Here is a 20532-nt window from a genome sequence, read left to right as displayed (position 1 = left end):
AGCAGCCAAAAGGGGAGATGACTGAGATGAGTGAGTGTGACGGGCATGCAGAAGGCAGATCCACAAGCTTCTGCCTCACGACAGCCTAAATCGACATGACATGAAGTGTGGTCTCTATGGTGGTTGGTAGCGGTGTTATAGGCACAATGGACCATTTTAGTCACTGTGTCCGTGACTTTGTGAGAGTCCAAGCTCCTCAATGGGAGGAGAGCCAGAGCAGAACTAGAGAGCTGGAGTACTGGCGGCAGTGTCAGCAGCTGGTGGTGAGGTGTTGAAAGGCAGTATTGGGTGTCGACCAAAGAGCAGATAGAAGGGACAGTGTCCAGTGGTGTCATGCTATGGGACGTGTCAGGTAGTCGCCATCTCACATGGGCAGAAAAGGGCACATAGGAATGTAAACGGCAGCTTCAGGAGGGAAGCGGGAAAATTTCACTGAGAGTAGGTGAGTTGAGCTGGTGAGATGTTCAGAGCAGAGGGAAGGTCCAAGCGAAGAAGGCCAGTAGAGCAGCCAGTAAGGGCAGAGTGGGCTCTTCAGAAGCAAGACTGCCATTGCCGGTGCGCACTGTGGACGAGGCAGCTGGTGTCACTACTTTCTTGAAGCGGTGATGAACCGAGGAACTGAGAATGAATAGTTGGGCACTGGTGTCGAAAAGAGCACAAACATCCTTAAAGGGACACTGAGGAGAAATTGAAGTTGACTTGTATCGACAGAATACCCGCTCCTGATTACAAAAACGCCACTCATACTGACAACAACACTCTTGTAACGTAGAAAAGAGCAAGAACCAAAATACAGATATCGCTGCCACAGGCCAAACTCGCAAGTACAAGCGTGATGATGTCATAGGACAAAACAGTGCTGCTAGAACCAATGGTTCCAGCAACACTACGACACGAGAAGCCACGAATCACTGAGGCGCAGCCAATGCATGCGCAAATCTCCTTGACATCGCCAGATGGCGCCACGTACCCGGAAGCTATGCGCGCGCCTGCAGCATCGGGACCAATCAGCGCCTGCTCACCGGCGGTAGGCGGGCTCCCGGTATTCCGCTAACGGTAACAAGGTACACGGTATGCTAAAGGTGTTTATTTGCGAGAACTTCGTCGACGATTTCGAGAACGGGATCCATCGTAACGCCTGTGCTAACGTAAACGAAGCGATGGTAGAGACGGCCGCAATAGCCAATAGATGCCTTCAACGTGCGGCTTGCGGTAGCTTTCTTTTCGGCTGCTGCTAGGCCGCACTGCTGGCCGCCAGAAATCACGGAGTCTGCGTTACATCATGTGCACGTCATGTTTCACATCACTTAGTCCTGTGTCGTCATAAGAGAATCCCAAGTTTGAATCAGAATGGCGGGAAAAACTTTTTCAACTTCGAATCCAAATTTCTTAGAAATAAATGCATCTTTCGCTGCCGGCCTAGTGGCAACAAAGCCATGAAATGCCGAACTATCGGATTTTGCTATAAAAAAAATATTAATCGAGCTCTCCTCACTGTCCCTTTAAAGACATGTGCAGTTGGTCCCGACTGTGGAGTGAACTGTGAGCCATGAAAAAAGCCCTAGTGGCTTTTGGCGCCTGGAACATTTTGTTCAATGCTACGGCTTAATTTGTGCCCACGTTTTGTCTTCCTGCTGGATGCTGTTGCTGGACGCCCAGGTGGAACACGTCTTGAGCCTCTTGGTAAGCCAGGGCGGCGTCTTGCCAGGCTTGTTGGTTGCACTTTGATTACTCTGCCACGCCTCCTGTCTACTGCTGAAGAGACCTTCAGCTTCAGCAGTAGAGCATGTGCAGCACTGCTTGTGTTCACGTTTTTGAGCTGGGCTGTGACTGCATCCAGCAGAGCAGCATACACATCACTGTCCTCAGCCAGTTTGTGTACACGTCGCAGCTCCTTTTCTAGGGCGCAGTACTTGGCCTCCATGTCCTGCAATTGATATTTAATGAAAATAGTTATGATATGGTGAGAATACCTCTACAGGTATGCTGATTCAGTGAATCAGGCATAAAATTTTGATATGCTGTGTACATAGTTCTGTACAAAACAGAAAGCTGATGGGTATAGTTTTTGTGCTGTGCACCATATTATGCAAATTACACTTCATCTCACAAGATGTTTGCAGCACTGTGAAAAGCAGCAATACCCTGACCCTTTCAGGACCATACGTGCCTATTATTGTGGCCTGGGCCAAGAGGACCACCATTGCCTATTATAGTGTGCATGATCCTGATTGGTCCAGGGAACCGCTGCCTTTCACAGTGCTGCAAACATCTAGTGAGACAAAGTATAGGAATGACCTGAATGTTCTTTCTTTTATTGGTCGCATGTTTTCTTTTTTTCACACTTTGGGCATCATCATTTTTAGCACCACTGTTTCTCTTATCATTCCACTTGGAAAGATCAAGCTGGACAGGCATTTCGCCTAGGTTGTAATGCCACTTTTCACAGAATTTTGATAAGGGTTGCATTTTAGACCATGGGGAAACACATAAAGCACAAAAAATCCTTCAGATCTTCCTGATAAAGAAGCACACATATTCTTGTGTGGGTACACCCTCTATAACAATGACAGATAAGAAATCGAATTTTGGATAATTTTTGTGTTTATTTCTCAACCTGACTTTGGCACATTCATGGCTGTGCTAGTGACTGGCACCCTTCTAGTTGTTAGTCCAACCATTGTGCTACCCTCAGTTTAGTGCATTATTTTTTAACGTGATAGTTTTAAAAGCCCTGTTCTGCAGAAAAACCTACCATTGCCAGCCTTAAGAGCGAAAAATCAGAAGCATAACTCTCCTACAAGTGGTAGTTAGGTGACATGGTCATGCACTCATCGATTTCTGGGCTGTATGAAGTCACAACACAGCATGGCAGAAGCTGCCAACTAGGACTTGTCATTCAAGACTGGGAGGTGAGGTGGCAATTGAGAGCTCCAGGACCCCTCGGCGAAGAGTAAGGCATGCTACTCCTAGGCCACAGAGGCACATCCATGTGGCTTGGTCAAAGCAGTGGTTTACACGTATCTATGCGGGTAGTTTTTACATAATTTGGTAACTTATGACTGTATGCTAATGAATATGTGCGAGATATCAGATGCATATGTGAAGGAATTATTAATTAAACAACCTGCAAGAGAAGCCACAGAGAAGAGCTGTTAGCGCTACGCTATTGCATCATAGCCTTAAAGGCAGAGCTTAAGTGCCCCCCCACTCTGTTTATTTATTTAAATATATGTAAATAAGATAGTTCATCTCGATAAAAATGCCCATTATGTAATGTACGCAGATGACACTAGTTTATTGTTTTAAAATAACAACTGTGAGGATTTAACTAATCAAGCTAATGACACATTGTACAAAACAAATTCATGGACTCAAGGCAATAGTTTAAAACTTGGCCTTAATAAAACCAAAGCTGTCCTATTTCACTCCTTTCGCAGGTATACTGAGCTACTAAAGCAACGTGATGCATGAGACGAAGTAGAAGAAATGGGACGACACACAGCCCTCCTGTTGGCATACAAAACGGTTATGCTGTGTCCTTTGTTCTGAGTGGGGGAGACAGGCATGTTTCTACAGGCTATGCCTTCCTGTCCACTGCAGCCTTGTAAGAAATGAGCACCAATTCCGGCTTTATCTACTATCTATATAATCTACAGTATATAATAGAACCTGTTCACATCCCCTTTTTTTCTTTTAGAATATTCTTAGTAGCCAGGAAATGAACTCGGCCATATTATTCTCACGATGATGACATTCTGATGGTCATAAAGCTAAAAAAATTGATATGCTGCTACAATTGCTCATTGCAGTAGTTGAGAGGATTAATACTGAACTGTACCTGAGGCTTCTCATTCAGCTCTGGAAGTGGCCCTGGTGGAGATTTCGGCAGCTGGCACACATCTTCCATTGCCTCATCGCTGCATGTGGACGTGGAAGCTTCTGGAGTCGCATCCACACAGCCTGCTGACATCATTGGTAGGAAAAACTCTAGCTGCGGGCAGCGGTCTCCCAACGCCAAGTGTCCCAGCTGTCGGCGATCTTCAGGGGTCAGCTCTGGGCTGTTTGGGAAGAAGCCACCGAAGGCTTTCTGCACAGCAGCCTGGTGCTTGCAAAAAGCACCTTGGCTGCCTATCCAGCAGCTGCAGGTGCCAATGTCGGCGCCCACTTCGTAGGAGCCTGTGCCAGAAGAGCAAGGCACACTATACAAAGTGCCATCTAGCTGCACTATTGACTGGGCAAAATCGCTTGGCAGCTTCTGCAGCAGGTGCTGAAATGCGACACGGTGAGAGGCATCTCGATTGTGAGCATGCCTTAGCAGCCGTGCCTCCAAGTAGCTCTCCCATGTTGTGATGGTGAAGTCGACTAGGGCTACTGCATTGTAGGCTTTTGTGCGGCAGAGAACAACATCTTTCAGAATGCGGATGGACGCCTCGGAATAGTTGTTCGTATTGTGCCCCCTAGTCATTGTGCCTGCACGGTGAAGGAGCACCCATTCTTGCTCATTGTTCAGAAAGGTATTCACCCTCTTCACAAAAGCTTCATGCTTCAAACAGCGGAGTTCTTCCTTTGCTTTCTGGAGCTGCTCTGCTGTTTTCGCATACAGAATCTGAAACCGGAACACAAAAAGTATATCAATCAATCAATCACCTTTATTTCCTTTGAGAAGGAGGAGCACGGGACTAAAAGCTCGGAGAGCTTGACGAGGTCCCGACCGCTTACTAGTCAGCAAACAGCAAGATGACAGCCAGTCATACATCAAAGTTCCAAAATAGACAAGTATCAAAGAGTATGCAGCAATACACACTTAAAGTGGCAAATGCAAGAGAAACAAACAAAAATGCCGGTGCAAATAATTAACAGTATAAAAAGAAGCTGTTGCGAACAAAATGGAATTCTTATTTTAGTCCTGCAAAAAAACAAGTTGGCAAAAGCGTTTGACGATATTGTTTGGTTACAGGTAGGATCAAACTCCACTCGGTTTAGTAAATTTATGATGAACTCACTTGTGAATAAAAGGTATTTACCCCAAACAGGGCTAGACTGATCAGACAAGCAATTTCCTGTCATATGAACACACTTAATACTTAAATATTCATAAAAGGTTTCTGAGGGCTACATCAATTTAAACTGTGAAGAAAAAATTTTCTTAAAAATCTGATTGATGGCACCACATGTAACAAACTGCACAAATTTGTGTGGGCAAGAAAAAAGGAAAATAATAGTGCCCAGTCTGCACCGCCTAAGCCACAATGGGCTTTGTGACAAACTGTAGTCGGATACAGCTCAAGAACACAGTGGCAAACACCCCTCAAAGGAAGTCCTTAATGGCAATGATCGATTATTGTTACATCACTGTTAATCCCATTTGATGGGCCCATCTGCCATTCACCTGTGATTTCAAGCTACGTAAGCACCCACACTCTATGCCATTCGGCAGAGGGCCTCCTTTGAAGGGCATTTTTCATTGCATTCTTGAGCTGTATCCAACTATAGGTAACTTGCATTCATGAAGAATAGTTGGTCTGAAACCGTAAATAAATCAAACATTTTGAAAATGAAAGCTTTTGAAAATGAAAAAAAAAAGCAAATGAAAGCTTTTGCGTTACCTGCTGGAAAGCCCTCATGAAGTGACGCCGCTCATCTTTTGGCACATGGTTTTGCGCAGAGGTCAGCCAACGCCACTCGGCCTGCAACACGTGGAAATGGCAGAGTAGCTGCCTTGCGCTGGGCCATGTTGCGTGCAACGCATCTTTTTCCGGCCTGGAATTGTCCGTCATGAACAAAGCTGGAGCCTGTAAAGAGAACCAAAATCCACCAAAAGCATGAACCAACATGCTGATGCACTCAGATGCAACACTGCATTACAACATCATGTCCATAATGGTTAACTTGCTTCCCTGTTTTTTTCATGAAGAATTTGAGGGACAGTCAAACTCCATATCTCCATACAGTGTTAATGGCTCCCGTCTGTGGCTCCTCGTTCATGTACATGCAGTTATTTGCTAATCCTTTAATTCCTGCTTTTGTTATTTTGCACATGCTCTTTAGCATGCAGTTGTGAGCTGTCACATTTCATGAAAGACCACGTGATGTGATGCCCTGATTTAACCATGCCATACGAACCTGCCTGCCTAGAGCAGCTTGTCTGATTTGGGAGCCAAGGCTTCCGGGTTGAATTCCCATTTTACCCTTCCATCTGAGTTTGCAGCTCCTGCCAGTTTTACCATGTTGTGGTCATGTGACATTACACTACCTGCAAACCAATCGATGGCAGGCCATGTCACCTGCCATCTACCCACCTCCCAGAAGCATGCCCATGATTTTTCGCTCACAACACTGACCAGATTTTCACAGGATGGGGCTGTCAAATAGATATGCTGGCCATACTATTGCAAGAGAATTGGAAAAAAAAATGTATGCCTACTTTTGGCATGTACATGTGCCTCTGGATGACAGGTTGGTAAATAGAACAGGCACCAATAACTCAAGCTTACAACATTGCAGTGTGGCATATAGAAATTTTGTAGACATTAACACCAAAGCTAACCAGCACTTTGATACTTTAGACGTGTATACAAAGGCAGTGAGTACTGTTGCCAATTAACTCAGATTTTGCGGAGGTTGGTAAACATATATCTGGGTAGACCCCATTGCAAACATTGTCTTGTCAGAATGGTCACATTTTTTATCAAGGATAGGCCTTATATATTCAAGAACATATCCCACTGCACAAAATGTTCGTTTCTTACCTATGTGACCTGTAAAATCAGGCAGTGGAGAAGGTGTACTCTACTCCAAAGAAAAAGGAAGCATTCTGTGCTCGTGGAAGGATAGCGAAAGGATGTATATGCAGCTAATTATGCACATGCTGAAAAGTAAGCTAAGCATCCGTGTAGAATCAAGAAGCCCTGATTCAGCAATAATTTGCAGCAATTCCTAGGAGTAAAGCAAGAACAAGTTGGTGGAATAGCTGGAAGCATGTTTTTCTTTGCACTATGTTTCCTTATTGAACTTCTGTGGTGGAAACTTACTTTGCAAGAGAGAAAGCAGTCAAGAAAGTGCATAGTTTAGCTTTGAACTAAAAAAAAATGCAAACTTGGACTTGCAGCTGTTTGTTTGTTTTGTGTACTGGCCCTTATCCTAATCTTGCTTTCCAAAAAAGTTGGTAGCTGTTCTCCTGACATGTTTCAATTCTTTTTAAATTTTTATAAGCAAGTATACCTGAAGATTACTACAAAACACTGCCCATCTTTTGCAATGGGTTTTACAAACCCAACTTCTGCAGGTGTATATGTTTCTATACATGATACTGTACCATTCCATCACCACTATCAAAGTTCCTGATAATAATAAAGTTATCTGCACTTAATGAGGAATGTTCAGAAAAGAAACTGAAGTTCTTCACAACACAGCATGATTAACAGTTGAGTCATATCCGACTTTTCGTGACCCTATAAACCAAATCACGCCGAGCTTTCTGGGCTCCCACTATCTTTCGAATATCGCTTAGATTCATCTGCAATGCCTCGAGGATGCCATCTAACCATCACTTTTGCTGCCTACCCCCTTCTCCTGTGTTCCTCAATCTTTCCCAGTATCAAAGTTTTCTCCAGCGACTGCCTCTCTTCACATCAGCTTTAACTTTAGAATTTGACCTTCCAGTGAGCAGTTAGGGTCACTCGACTGATTTGTCTTCTGGCAGTCCAAGCAACTCTCACGAGTATCCACCAGCACCACAATTCAAAAGCGTCAATTCTTCAGCGGTCAGCCTTCTTCACAATCCAACTCTCGCATCCATACATTACAACAGGAAAAAACCATAGCACAAATTATCTGGATCTTTGTTGGCAGTGTGATGCCTTCACTAGGGGGTCAAGCACGATTGACACTAATATTTAAAATGAGTCGTGGGAAGTTTAAGAAAGTAAAGCAAGGCTCACTGAAGTAGCATTGCTAAGCCATTCACATTAGCAGTAGCTTTGTTATGCTGCTAGTCACTGTTGCTGTGACTGCCCCAAGGCACTGACCAGTGTCAATCACCCAGTACAAAATTTTTCAAAAAATGAACCTTATTTGCATTTGCTTATAATTCAATAAAGCAACATACCGGGCTGGTTCCAAAGCATGTTGGATATTGGTGCTTCAACAGCTGGAAGGCCTGCTCGTACCCCAGCGTTGTTTGCGAGCTGTGTATCAGAACTGCTATTGGTATAGCTCCAGCTTTTGTTGCTGTCAACAGCACCGTTATGGTGCTCCTGGTTTCATCACATGACGATGTGGAGTCTACAAATATAATATCTTGAGCTGACTCCAGCTGTTGGGCTCGACGCATGATGGGTGTCACTACAAGTACTGCCCAGCTGTCATCTGTGACACTTGTGAAGGTGACGTCCACTCCTGCAAAGCAAACAAGCATACCATTGAACAGGCAGGAAAAGAATGGCATAAAAAGAGGCTTGTTTAGCATACGTCAATTTTTCCTTTTCTCCTTACGCCCAATAAGCAAGATTCATAACATTTTTATGTATATCTACTACAGGCTGTGAACTACAACAGTAGGGCAGAACAAAATCTATGCTTTAAACACACAAATTTTCACAAGTTATGTTTGAGCAAGACCTTGTCACTAATTTTAACTCAACACTCGTCCTCATGCAGGTGTTTCCACAGAGTGTAATGCAGCTCTGTCAAGAACATTGTTTGTATTGCTGTAAATGTTCTTTTCACTTAATGAGAGAAGCCAACATAATGTTGCTTTTGATAACGTACTGTTGTTCCAACATATTTTTTTAGATGTCTCCGCATAGGGCATTATCAAAGCAGTTTGACATTTCAGAAACAAAAAAATAGGAGGATGGTGTAAGCATTGTTTTAAGAGCAATGTGATAATGCCTTTAGCAGCGCTTTTCCATTCCACAAATTTTCGGCATCACGAGACTGGCACAAAGTTTGGCAAAGTGTTTGGAAAAAGTTGGTTTGGTTTTGGGGGGAAGCTGCAGTATCTTACAATGAACTGCGTACCATTGGAGGTACATATGTCATCAGTTAGGATCCCTATTGCAAACTAGCCTCAAAGTTGACTAGCAGAGCTAGGGATGCTAAATGGGAAGTGAAGTGATGTGACAATGCCTTGAGTGCAGCTCAAAAGACAGTTCCATTGCAGTTTAGATATGAAATGGTGTATATTTTAGCCCACACCATTTTTCTCAATTCTGGGTTACAGCGACGCCTTTCTGACCTACCGAGCTGTATACGCTTAACGTAATATCATTTATTCTGTTGCAATGTCTTGACAGCGGAGTAGTCTTTCACTGCTGTCTACCACAGCAAACATAAGCAACAAAGTGAACGACAAAGTTGTTTTCATGCAGTCTAAAAGAGGTTGTTCTTCACTCATGAAAATGACCGCTCTGGTATGATACATGACTTGAGTCTCCGCATAACTTTTTCCTGACTTTTGGCAGCGCTTCACAGAGTCTTTACTTAAATCTTATCCAGCACCTTTTATCAGCAGTGAGATCAAGGAGCTGTAAAAGTTATTGAAAATAGTCACAGATTGATTGTTGTGCATGGTGTAATGTTACCAACAGCAGTGACTCCAAAACCTGCACTTGCATATTGCTTAGAGTTGTTTGACACTGCATCTGTTAGTGCCTTGTTTACATATGGTACTTCCATTATCGTGTCTTGCATTGGTTATTTTGTTTCCTTGAAATATTTTAACCATTATAAGGATCCATGGTAGAATGAGAGAAAGAAGATGGCTGCACAGTATGTAAGGCCACTGAACAAAGGTTGAGGGGAAGCCTCAGTTCCATTTCGACAAGAGGACTTGTCTTCGCTCAGGCAAGACACCTTGCCAAAACGTTAGCTCAGCTTGCGAACTAAGGCTCCCTCTCGGCCATTTCAGTGCCCTTTAACCATTATAACTATTATAAATACCGTTACATGAGCTGTTGGGTTTAAAAAGAAAAGTGATAAAGCCCAGATCATGTCTGAAGCCAAACAGTGTCCTAATGTATTTTGCTGATAATAAACCTGATATGTTTGCACACAAAATAATACTTTCTCACCAACCTCCCAAAAATGAACATGATGGTCTAGAATACACACACAAAAAAAAGTGCACCAAATCTTTCAAAAATAAAAGCAAAAGTCCAACACTTAGTGATACTGTCCAGAACTGTTCAAAGGTTACAGTTTTGATATGTGATGGTGTGTACTTATTAAGACTGGTAGCCGAAACAAGCTTGAAAATTTCACAGAACGATGCTCGAGCTCGTCAAGTAATGCTGCTTACCCTGTGCTGAGTACTTGGGCTTGTTTTCTTGCAGCTTTATAGATGGGTTGCCCTGTGGGCCATATTTCCTGCTCCGAAATTCCTGATGCCACCTATACACACTCCTGGGTGGTGGGTTCACCATTGAGTTTGCCTGTAAGGTGGGCCCATTGGGTTTTCCAGCAAGGATTCTCTCGTGGTGGCTTATAGCTTCAGCTGCTCCCATTCCTTCATCGAAATAGCTTTCAAAAACAGCCCTGGTTTCCTCGCTTGGTCGAAGAAGTCTAAGAGAGTCAGCTGATTGCAGGCTATGATTGTGATGTGATATCTTTACAACAGCCTGTAGAGGTGTTTCTCGGCACAAGAATGGATCATTTCTTTTTGTGTGGCGGTTCACTTTTTTAACTTTAATATCCAGCTTCGCTGGGCATGAAGTGCTGCGGCTTGATGCTTTGTCACGTGGATTATGTTGACATTTCCACACTTTGTGGAAGATCATCCTGCAAGAATAAAAAAAAAATGATATTGCACATTCTAGCAGTGCACAGGTGTATAGCTGATGTGTTGAACAGATTATACTTCGAGTCATTTTTATGAATAAGCTGGCTTGAAGAAGTTTGTTCATGGCTATAACAGGACTTTCCTTATATTTTACAAAGCAAGCAAGCCAAATTCTTTGAAATCAGTCCGCAAAGTTTCTCATCATTACATCACTCATCACATATTGATATTTTGCCTCGAAATGTTTAAAACAAGCGGTGCACAACGCTATGGCATGCATGGACAGCTGGCGACTGTCTAGAAAGCAAGCCTTCAGTGGCGGTGTTGGAGTTACAGAAGTAACAAGTGTACCCAAAGTCCTGCAAAGCCTACTGCTTGTCATCGAAGCTGTTGCGGAATTGGTGCTAGAGTGAAGATTTTTTTTTTTTTTGGAACAATAATTTTACAACAATAGGATATGCACTAAGATTTTGGGCCCATAGCCAAGGGCTAGTGTCGGGTCCATACAAAGTACAATACAATGCAACATAACTGCAGCACGCGATATCTATGGCCAGATGTGTTGGATATACCATGTAAAAATCGCGCATGTTCGTTTAAAAATGGAAGAATTTGATGAAGCCAATAATGCTCGGACTATGCACAGACGCTTGCTGCACCAACACCAGCCACTTGTGTGTATAGTGGCGAAGCCTACAACTTGTCATTGGAGCAGTGATGCTGGGGGAACAATTGACATCCGCTTGATTAACCATACGGTATATGATGTAAAAATCGGTTATGGAATTCGTTTAAAACACATTCTGAAGAATTTGACCAAGGCAATAATTTATTAAATCCCCGATAGATTTTGGATCAACTCATTCTCCCCCCCCCCCCCCCCCCCTCTTATTTTTTAATGCATGCTCATCATGAACTGCATGGGCGATGGTACATTGAAAAACGGGACTGCTAAGATCAAAATGTGCGATAAAGACATAGGTAGTTTTTGTACGGTGGACCCCTCTAATTATATGTTACGAGGTCGCAGACTTTCTCTCTATGGAGCGCAATGCGTTCTATGTCATGAAATTTGCTCACCTTGTGCACTTGGTTTGAATCTTCTCGCAAATCCAGGAGGTGTTCGTGTTTGCGCTGTATTGCCGCACCCACATTTCTGCGGATTTTCCATCGGGCAAGTTGCAGCGAAGTACCTCCACATCAGCAGTGGATGACCCGTGATGTTTAACGCACTCTAGCGCACCGGTGACTGAGATATCATCCGGTGAAGATGTAGATTGCCCAGGTTCCGATACATGCTCCATAGCGGCAACAGCGCATAGGTTCAGTTTAAATGGCGAGAAAAAACGCGGGCTCCGCGCTCTAAAGTTTTGGTTTCGTTTCTGTATTAGTTTACTTTATGGTGCGCGTTCATTACTCTAAATGGTATTTTATGGGCCTAATTATCTGAAGATTGTTGTTATTGTGTTAGTTTTTAAGATAATAAAGAGCTATAAATAAATTTATATAACTTAGCATTGCGACGATAGTTAACCGACGCATCGTCATCGTCATCACCTCCTATGCTCCGTCGCGTTTATAGTGTACTAACCTAACCTAATCTAGTACACTATAGTCGCGTTACAGTCACTGTAGTCGCGTCCATGGGTCGCATCCCATCCTACTCTTACACGAAAATGCATGACTGCATTGCCTCTACTTTTCTGCTTCCCTTGGAAGTCCTACCACAAGTGGAAATCAGTATTGCCAGTATACCGCATGGAAGAGAGCCAAGAGAAGCTTTCCTGTGACTCGGTGACGCCAAGCTTGTTCTCTGGTGAGCTCCAAGGTGCGATGTATTTGCTATGTGAACAAGACGCATCTTGCAGAGACTTTGCCTACCCTGTCGTCCTCTTGTGCTATGAACAAGAAGGAAAAACCCATGCTTCACAGCAACGGTCTGCCCATACGTCCGCGCCCAGGTCTTTATTCAAATGTCATAGCTGAACACGATATTGCGTGTCTGAAGTAGCAGCAAACTGTGCCATATATTTGAACTGCTTACATTGCATTACTGCTAAATGTATGGACAAGGCATAGTGCGTAAATTGAGGCAGAGAGTCCATCTGATGATTGGTAGACTGGTAAAAAATGTCGGTCTTGCACCTAAAGCAAACATTCTCTTGTTCAAGATTCTTTTCTCATGATCTAGTCTCGTACATGTGAAGGAAAAACTACGTTTACGGCGCATTCATTTCCTAGAGTGTCTCTCCGTTTCCTTTCAGTCTTCCAGCAGTGATCTTTGGCAAAACGTGCTTTTACATTGCTGTTTCGGCATGGTCCAGGGTCTTAATTTTGGGCATTTTGCTGTGATAGGCGGTTAATAGTTTGGCTTCAGTCGCTCGTTAACTGCAGCGTTCGGGTGTCTGGTGTTTTATTAAGAAACACCTTGGCAACGAGTGCTTCTTTACTGCGCATAAAAAGTTACCAGGCTTTCGTCATTCTCAGGCCATGTCGTCATGCTGAAACAACAGATTGTTTTGATGGCTGTGACCCTCATATTCTGTTCTCAATGGAAGGTAGAATTTTCAAAACTCGCATAGAAAAGTAGTTAGTAGAGAGTATTGCTATAAAATTTCTACTTAAAAAAGCCAGCACTGGTAAGCTTCAGAAGCTGAAAAAAACAAAGATTCTTGTTGTAATACTCGGCTAAAAATGTCGTGACATGTAATTAGCCATACTGTCCTGTAGTGCTCCAGTCAGCTGTGCAGAACCTTCAAACAAGGCCTCTGGTGCCCTGCAGATGAGCTTGTTTATGGAACCTCCTTATGCCTCCCTATGACTTCTTTGACCCTTCACTCTCCCCACCCCACTGACAGGTAAATCTCAATGACAACCGGATCAGTCGCAGCACGTATCGGGCATAGCCTTTCATCATATTAGAAGAATGCTTATTGTTTACTGACTGCATACAGCTTCTGCGTGAAGTGTTCCGCAACTGTCGACCCCAGCCGCCCCGCCCTAGACCAACTCGACAAACTTGTATCTGATATATCGTTGGACCTCAGTACTGCTGCAAGTTTTTATGTGTCACGACTTCCACCACCGTCCTCTTCAGCCGCTCTACCAAGGGCTGCTTCATGTTCTGGATCACCATCCCATCTCCTACATGATAGATGTTTACGGTTCAGCCGATGCTATAGTCTTGGAGCGGCTGAAGTCTGCTTATTATTTCACTGGTGCCCTGACATACTTCTCATTAGTCGATATTCACGTCACTTGAAGGAGGGGACCTGTACCAGCGCACTCTCTTGACGAGGAGAGCGATGAAAAAAGAAGACTGGACAGGAGCCGCGTGCCATGAATGCTCGGGCTCTGAGTTGGTCTCAGAGGTAGAAGAATAAAAAGCGTTTGGTTTGGGTCCTGTCTCGTAATTATGTTCCATGTGCTCTGGATCCTCTCTCTGTACCTTTAACTGCACCCTCGTGAATACAGTTGGCTTAGATATTCTCACGCTTGATGACTGTAGCAGGGAAGCAAGAAAACAGGTGAAGGCTTTCAACGGAAACTTTATACGGTCTACTTAAGTGTTCACTGAACTTGCGGTGGTTGCAACAGCAACAAATGTGCTGAGCGGTTATCAAAGATCAGACTGACCATCGCTCAGCTGTTCTGAACATAAAAGGTTGCAATGATACCTTAGAGGTAAAGAGCATATCTGCAACACCTGTGATAACTTCAGACATGACGTCTGACGGGGGACACAAAATCGTAAGCTATGTAGCCACTTGAAAACTCATTTATTGACACATCAGAAGTTATATGCCCACTGCACTGTGATGAATGAAAAATGAGGGAGCCACTTAATGTCTGTCTTTAAGACTGGGACATGATAGTGTCACTGCCTCCCGTCTGCAGGTCTCATTGCAGATTCTGGCTCGTGTACATGCACTTTGCCACTTGTTTAATCGCTGATCTCATTTTTGACTGTTCTCTCATATATATTCATTAGCACGCAGTCATATGCTACTACGTTATGTGAAAGATCACCCGACAAAGATATAAAGCCCCACTTTATGCAACCGATGCATCATATCTTAGCCTTTTCTTTTCTTCTTAACCTGCAAAATATTTTGAAAGAAATGTCTGGCTTAGCAAGTGGGAAATAGGACACTGCATATGATGGCAGTGTTGTTTTTCATACTTACTCATGCAGTTCTGGAAACAGGTGACTGTAACGTAAATACTGATGTGAATGTTTACTTATTGTTCCTTGACTTGCTTCTGGTCCATGGTGTGTTATTGTTCATAATGCTTTACCACTTTGTGTGTGCCTTGGTCAAACTACTGTACTAGGCTTTGCTTGTAGGGGAAATGGTGTTAACAAGAATGATCATAAGTAGTATAACAAATATCATAATGCTTTAAACTGATGCTGTCATCATTATCAAAGATGCTTGGCAAATTTACTGAATTTACGTTCCTCACTGGTCTCGTATTCGCCTGTTCTTCAAGAGTCTTATCAGGAACCTATGTATAGCTTCTCTTCTTTTTTTTACATGTAAAGGCTTTGTAGGGGAAAATGTGTCGCATGGCCATCACACCTTGCTGAGGAGTGCCAGCTTTCTATCAAGCATGTCAACTTTGATTGAATGCCCTCGGCATTTTTTGTGCACATGCCTGATGCCTCATCGTTACAATATCAGTACTGATGGTGGTGCTGCAGCTCTTTCTTTCTTTGACAGATTGGAGCATAATTTGCTGCTGAGGGCCATTTATCCAAATGCTTGTCTGGCAAGCATGAAGCTCCTTTGCGGTTCTCTGGTCTACAGTGGCATTGAGCTGTAGTGAAGTGAGCCTTCGTAGCATTTTAAATGGGTGATCAACCGTGGTGGCATTTTTTCTCTTAGACTGGGCTTAGTCCCGTTCATGGTGAAATTTCATTGCAGGCAATGTGCAGAACTGCTTTGTTCTGATATTTTGGTATTTGTTTTGCAGTATCAGAATCGGCCCTCCTCTATGCTATATCTTTTGGCCCATGTGTTATTTTTACAGGTTGAAATGTATCTGTCTTTTAATAAATTATTGTTAAATTATATCTGCTTGTAACAGATTCCCGTGACAAGTGTCCTTTTCTATTTTGGTAACACTTGTCTTTGACTGTTCAAACTCGAACTATGTTTCAGGCAATGCATGAGTGTGTTTATTCCTAAATCAGCTCACATAGAACATATTGTCAAACTAGTTGGTGCGTGTCAAGAAATAAGGAAGCGCCAACACAAATGCAGAAAAGACGGGGACATGGAAAAGCACTTGTCTCTGTCACTCTTGTTTTCATTTATGTAGGCGCTATTTTATTTCTTCAAGCAGCTGTTGGCCAGTGTCATTCAAGGGCAACAGACATCTGCCTCTTAAAGGTGCACTGAAGAGGAATCTGAACTCGTCTTTTTGCCGCAGGGAACTCGATCTACACGTTCCTAGCATTCTTAGAAACTTCGATTTATTGCCCTGTGTGGCTGATTTCCCTAATGAAATCGAATTAAAGTCCGGCTCCCGCCTTTTTTTTTAATTCTCCCTCGTACGGTGGGCGGAGTCGACCAACGCGTGGAGTGCCTTGCAGCCAGCTCCGTGGAGGCTTTGCTTTCGCTTTATTTTGTTTTTTAGGTTTCTGTGAATAAATAGTTTCATTCACAGATAATATAGCCGCATAATAAGCCCGCAGAAATAAAAATACGTGCGGACTATTTGCTTCTACGGACTACTACGTATTACTCCGCCCATGGCAGAGCGGCAAGCAGCCGCGGGACTGGCTGCAAGGCACTCCACGCATTGGTCGACTCCGCCCACCGTACGAGGGAGAATTAAAAAAAAAAAGGCGGGAGCTGGACGTTAATTCGATTTAATTAGGGAAATCAGCCACACAGGGCAATAAATCTATAATAAGTTTCTAAGAATGCTTGGAAAGTGTAGACTGAGTTCCCGCGGCAAAAAGATGAGTTCAGATTCCTCTTCAGTGCACCTTTAAGGCACTGTAGAAGCTGAAGTAAGGACGAGCCAAAGAATTTTTACTGTGCCCTTCGATTCTTTCTCAGGTACTCTTAGATGCTGCAATTTTTTCTCATCTTATTCATTACAACATGTTTTCTCGACTTTAATGTTATCTTGGTGCTGTGTCCTTCAGTCATACCACTGATTCAGCCTTGTTTAAGACGACATTGAAGTTGAGAACATGCACATGCTGTGGGTTCTGTGCATGGCAAGTTTTTCCTCTCCACTAGTAGTCACATGCCACCTGTCACATCAACTGAGATCGCATTGGGTTGTGTTCCGAGGGGGAAAAAAAAACAAACTATGGCATAGTTATAATGACATGCCACCACCATGAGGTGCGCAGCTTATGCTGCTGGGAAGGTTCCTTCTTCTCGTTAACAAACACCCCTGATGATTAAAAAACACTGCTACTTCATGAGGAAAAGTTTTTTAGCATGGAAAATGAGTAGAAGTGATTCTTGTCTTCTGTGTTGTTTTCTGACTACACACAGTAGGTGTGGATTGAGATGCTGTTGAGGTCACACTCCTTCAAGTTGCTTCCAGACAGTGGAGCTTCGACCGCATGCTGAGTGTTGCCTTACCCGGAGCACAGAGAAAAAAATCAGCTTTGCCATTCACTTTCAGGTCGTATTTCGCTCAAGGGTATTGGTATTTTTTTTTTTTTTGCTGTTTGAGTGGAGTGCTTACCTGATATGATTTGGTCAGAATTACTTATAAATCGTGATTGCATATAGTATTACGATTGAGTACCTGGCCCAACTTTGGTACATTACTGGCATTGAGCATTTGTTCAGCAGGGCTTCCTTTGTCGAATGCACCACCTTGTTTGAAGCATTTTCAAAGCCTTGTAAGGCGTATGTCATCGATACACGTCCGTCTGCTGCATTCCTTTGCCTGTGATTGCCTGCAATGACATGATTTTTTGTGTACAGAATTGTAGCGATGCTAGGCCAATGCAAGCATCTTTTTTGGTGATGTAGAACATTTCCCCATTTTCTGCCAGGAGGTTGGAAACCAAAAGGAGCATGAAAACAATGATGTAGACAACAGGTGCTGGCTTTCAAATTTATCTTGAAATAAGTCACCACAGGGTATATATGTAAATCAAGCGACCAGTTGGCAATTAGCTATTAAGGCGGAAGCCTTTAATGCCTCATCGTTGTAAGTAGGAGTTGTCGACAGAAATGTCACCCTTTTCAATTGGTCGAAACGGTCATGATGTCACAGTGCGCGAATTTCAAACGGGGCCAATTGTACTTTGCCTAGTAACCATGCAACCAATTCAAGAGATCGTATAGTGATGCTCCAAGTAAGTGGGAATAAGTTTAGTTAATTGCTTATTACCCAATTAGCTTAATTAACCTTTCTAATCAGGTCAGATAAATACATAAAACCGAGTAGGAAATCTGAAATCGAACCCCAGTGTCCGGAGTGCGAGACAAGCATGCTAACCACTCCGCCATGCCAGCTCGATGGTTTGGAATGAACAAAGGCGCGTCTAGTGAATACGGTGTCTTCGTTCACTCCCATCTTCCTCCCTTCCCGTTACGGCGAGGTTCAGGTGCCCACCGAGGTATGCGAGACAGATACATTTCCTTTCCTCAAAAACCAATTTACCGACGAGCAAGGCATAAAACCGAACGGGCGATGGTGTTCTATGGACTCCCTGGCAGCGTTGTGCAAGACGCTGTCGCGTTTCACTCTTAGAGGCGAAACCTAACATCTTAACAACGTATCAGTGACACAAGCAGCAACACCGCGCTTAAGGCTTTCGCCTCACTGCACTTTAGGTCAACAAAGTGCCCCCCTGAAGAGGGTTGTACACAGTACACATTTAAGTGAGATTTGATAAACAAGTGTTTGGAAAACATTAGAAACTGAAAAGGACGAAATTCACAAAGGCATCTGCATCATGCCAAAATTATTGCTCAAACATAAGATGCTCATTTGAACCTGTTGCAGCAATCAGCTATGTTTCTATGTGCAGCCCTCTTTTGGCATTTGCATGCATGTTTGTGACAGCACCCTTTCTGTGTGTGTCCTTTTACCGTATTATTAATGCTGATTTCCAATTCTCAAAAGGTGCTAGCATTGTCAAATGGTGTTTGACTAAGCACCGCCAGCCTTGAGCCGTTTTCGAGCATTGCTACTGCCAATTTTGTGAAGCCAAGACCAAGTTAATTTTGATGGTTTGACTCTATGATGGTGCTTGGGCAGCCTGCCCTAGGTGTTTTTGTAAGCTGGAGGTGTGGCGGGAGACCTACTTTTTTCTTAGAACTTTGCCCCAAGGAAACCAGGCAACAGTGCAACGGTATGCTTGTACCTACTGGAAACTGCTTGTTACCTGGCAGCACCAGGCGTCAAACCTTCCATGTGCAACATACTGGAAACTGTCCACTTGGAAACTGTCGCAAACCCCCGCCTTTACGGTCAACACAGGCGTGGGATCCCCTTTACGGTTACCTGTCATCCCTCTACGAGGTTTGAGAACACAGTAAAAAAAGTTAGGCCGGTCAACCCGTGAAGTATGTGTGTCAGTGTGTGATTGAGGAATAAGTTCAAAAAAGTCACTTTCTTTTACAAACAATTGAATATTTACAGATAGTGGTCCAAATTACACTGCATAATAAAAGAGTACAATAACAAAAATAAAACGCCACGACAAGATAGTGATAAAAGATGACTTAGTAAATGACAAGAGGAAAAACCCGACAGTGAACAAAACACTGTGATAAGAAGAAGACTATAAAGATAACAAGGCAATTATTCAAATATAGTAAGGGCACAAGTTACACAGAAAATACAGCGAAAAAACTACTAAGACAGATCAAGGTTAATTAAAAAAAGGCAAAAACAAAATTCTATTAACCGACAGTCTGTGGCAAAAAGGTACTCTCATGCCATATTCCTAGATTTTGAAAAAGCTTTTGATAAAGTCCCCCATAGGCGCCTAACACATAAGCTCTCACGCCTAAATCTGCATCCCTCGGTTCTGGATTGGATTCGAGCTTTCCTAACTGACCGCTATCAATTCGTCCATGCTAATTCACATTCGTCATCCCTCTCTTCTGTCTTGTATGGCGCTCCCCAGGGCACCGTATTAGGACCACTTCTATTTCTAACCTACACAAATGATTTACCGTCTAACATCAGGTATAATGTTCGACTATTTGCTGATGATTGTGTTATTTACCGCCAAATTAATGATCATTCTGACACTACCATCCTTCATGAAGATCTTGTTCGTATCGAAGATTGGTGCCGCACTTGGCTCATGTCACTAAATAGTACTAAAACGTCCCTTCTTTCTTTCCATCGCCGCTGCAACCACCTGGATAATACTTGCATTATTAGCACTATTCCTATCATATCAGCTGACTCCTACAAGTACCTTGGCATCCACTTAAGTAGTAAAGATTTAACATGGTCCCATCACATTCATCATGTTACTAATTCAGCAAATCAAGTTCTCCGGTACTTACAGCGTAACTTATCATTAGCTCCCCGTTCGATAAAACTTCTTGCTTACTTAACTTTTATACGTCCAAAACTTGAATTTGCATGTGCAGCGTATGATCCTTTCAATGCTAACCTTATCACTATGCTCGAATCTGTCCAGAACCGTGCCGTCAGATTCCTTTGTTCTGACTACTCTTATCACACCAGTGTTACTGCATTAAAATCCCAGCTCAGTCTTCCCACGATAGCCTGCAGTCGCA

At 43.2% G+C, this 20532-nt stretch overlaps 3 protein-coding genes across 6 annotated transcripts in view; 1 reads left to right on the top strand and 2 right to left on the bottom strand.

The window, feature by feature from the left end:
- The window catches only part of LOC149361281 (uncharacterized), a 126529-nt gene that overhangs the window by 49244 nt on the left and 56753 nt on the right, over positions 1-20532 (top strand). The gene's annotated exons all lie outside the window — the stretch shown is intronic.
- On the bottom strand, positions 1179-5798 carry LOC149361283 (uncharacterized). The gene is made up of 3 exons (XM_089572646.1): positions 5610-5798; positions 3842-4609; positions 1179-1927 (listed from the first exon to the last, which is right to left on the bottom strand). Exons 1-3 carry the CDS (start codon positions 5778-5780, stop codon positions 1562-1564), a joined length of 1305 nt encoding a protein of 434 aa, XP_089428772.1. The 5' UTR covers positions 5781-5798; the 3' UTR covers positions 1179-1561.
- Positions 8087-10508, bottom strand: LOC149361282 (uncharacterized). The gene is made up of 2 exons (XM_089572647.1): positions 10304-10508; positions 8087-8400 (listed from the first exon to the last, which is right to left on the bottom strand). The coding sequence occupies exons 1-2, from the start codon at positions 10506-10508 to the stop codon at positions 8087-8089; spliced, it is 519 nt and encodes a 172-aa protein (XP_089428773.1).

The sequence above is a fragment of the Amblyomma mixtum genome, chromosome 2 (assembly GCF_055824585.1).
Source record: "Amblyomma mixtum isolate Tamu chromosome 2, ASM5582458v1, whole genome shotgun sequence".
Classification (NCBI taxonomy): Eukaryota; Metazoa; Arthropoda; class Arachnida; order Ixodida; family Ixodidae; genus Amblyomma; species Amblyomma mixtum.
This window is presented reverse-complemented; position numbering and strand designations above follow the sequence as displayed.

Bases quoted from the DNA above. Each gene is read 5' to 3' on its own strand.
- LOC149361283 (XM_089572646.1), bottom strand. From the start codon at position 5,780: ATGACGGACAATTCCAGGCCGGAAAAAGATGCGTTGCACGCAACATGG. The intron at 4,610-5,609 runs GTAACGCAAAAG...TTCCGGTTTCAG, and splicing joins TCATGAGGGCTTTCCAGCAG to ATTCTGTATGCGAAAACAGC. The intron at 1,928-3,841 runs GTACAGTTCAGT...TATCAATTGCAG, and splicing joins AGCTGAATGAGAAGCCTCAG to GACATGGAGGCCAAGTACTG.
- LOC149361282 (XM_089572647.1), bottom strand. From the start codon at position 10,508: ATGGGAGCAGCTGAAGCTATAAGCCACCACGAGAGAATCCTTGCTGGA. The intron at 8,401-10,303 runs GTAAGCAGCATT...TTTGCTTTGCAG, and splicing joins GCCCAAGTACTCAGCACAGG to GAGTGGACGTCACCTTCACA.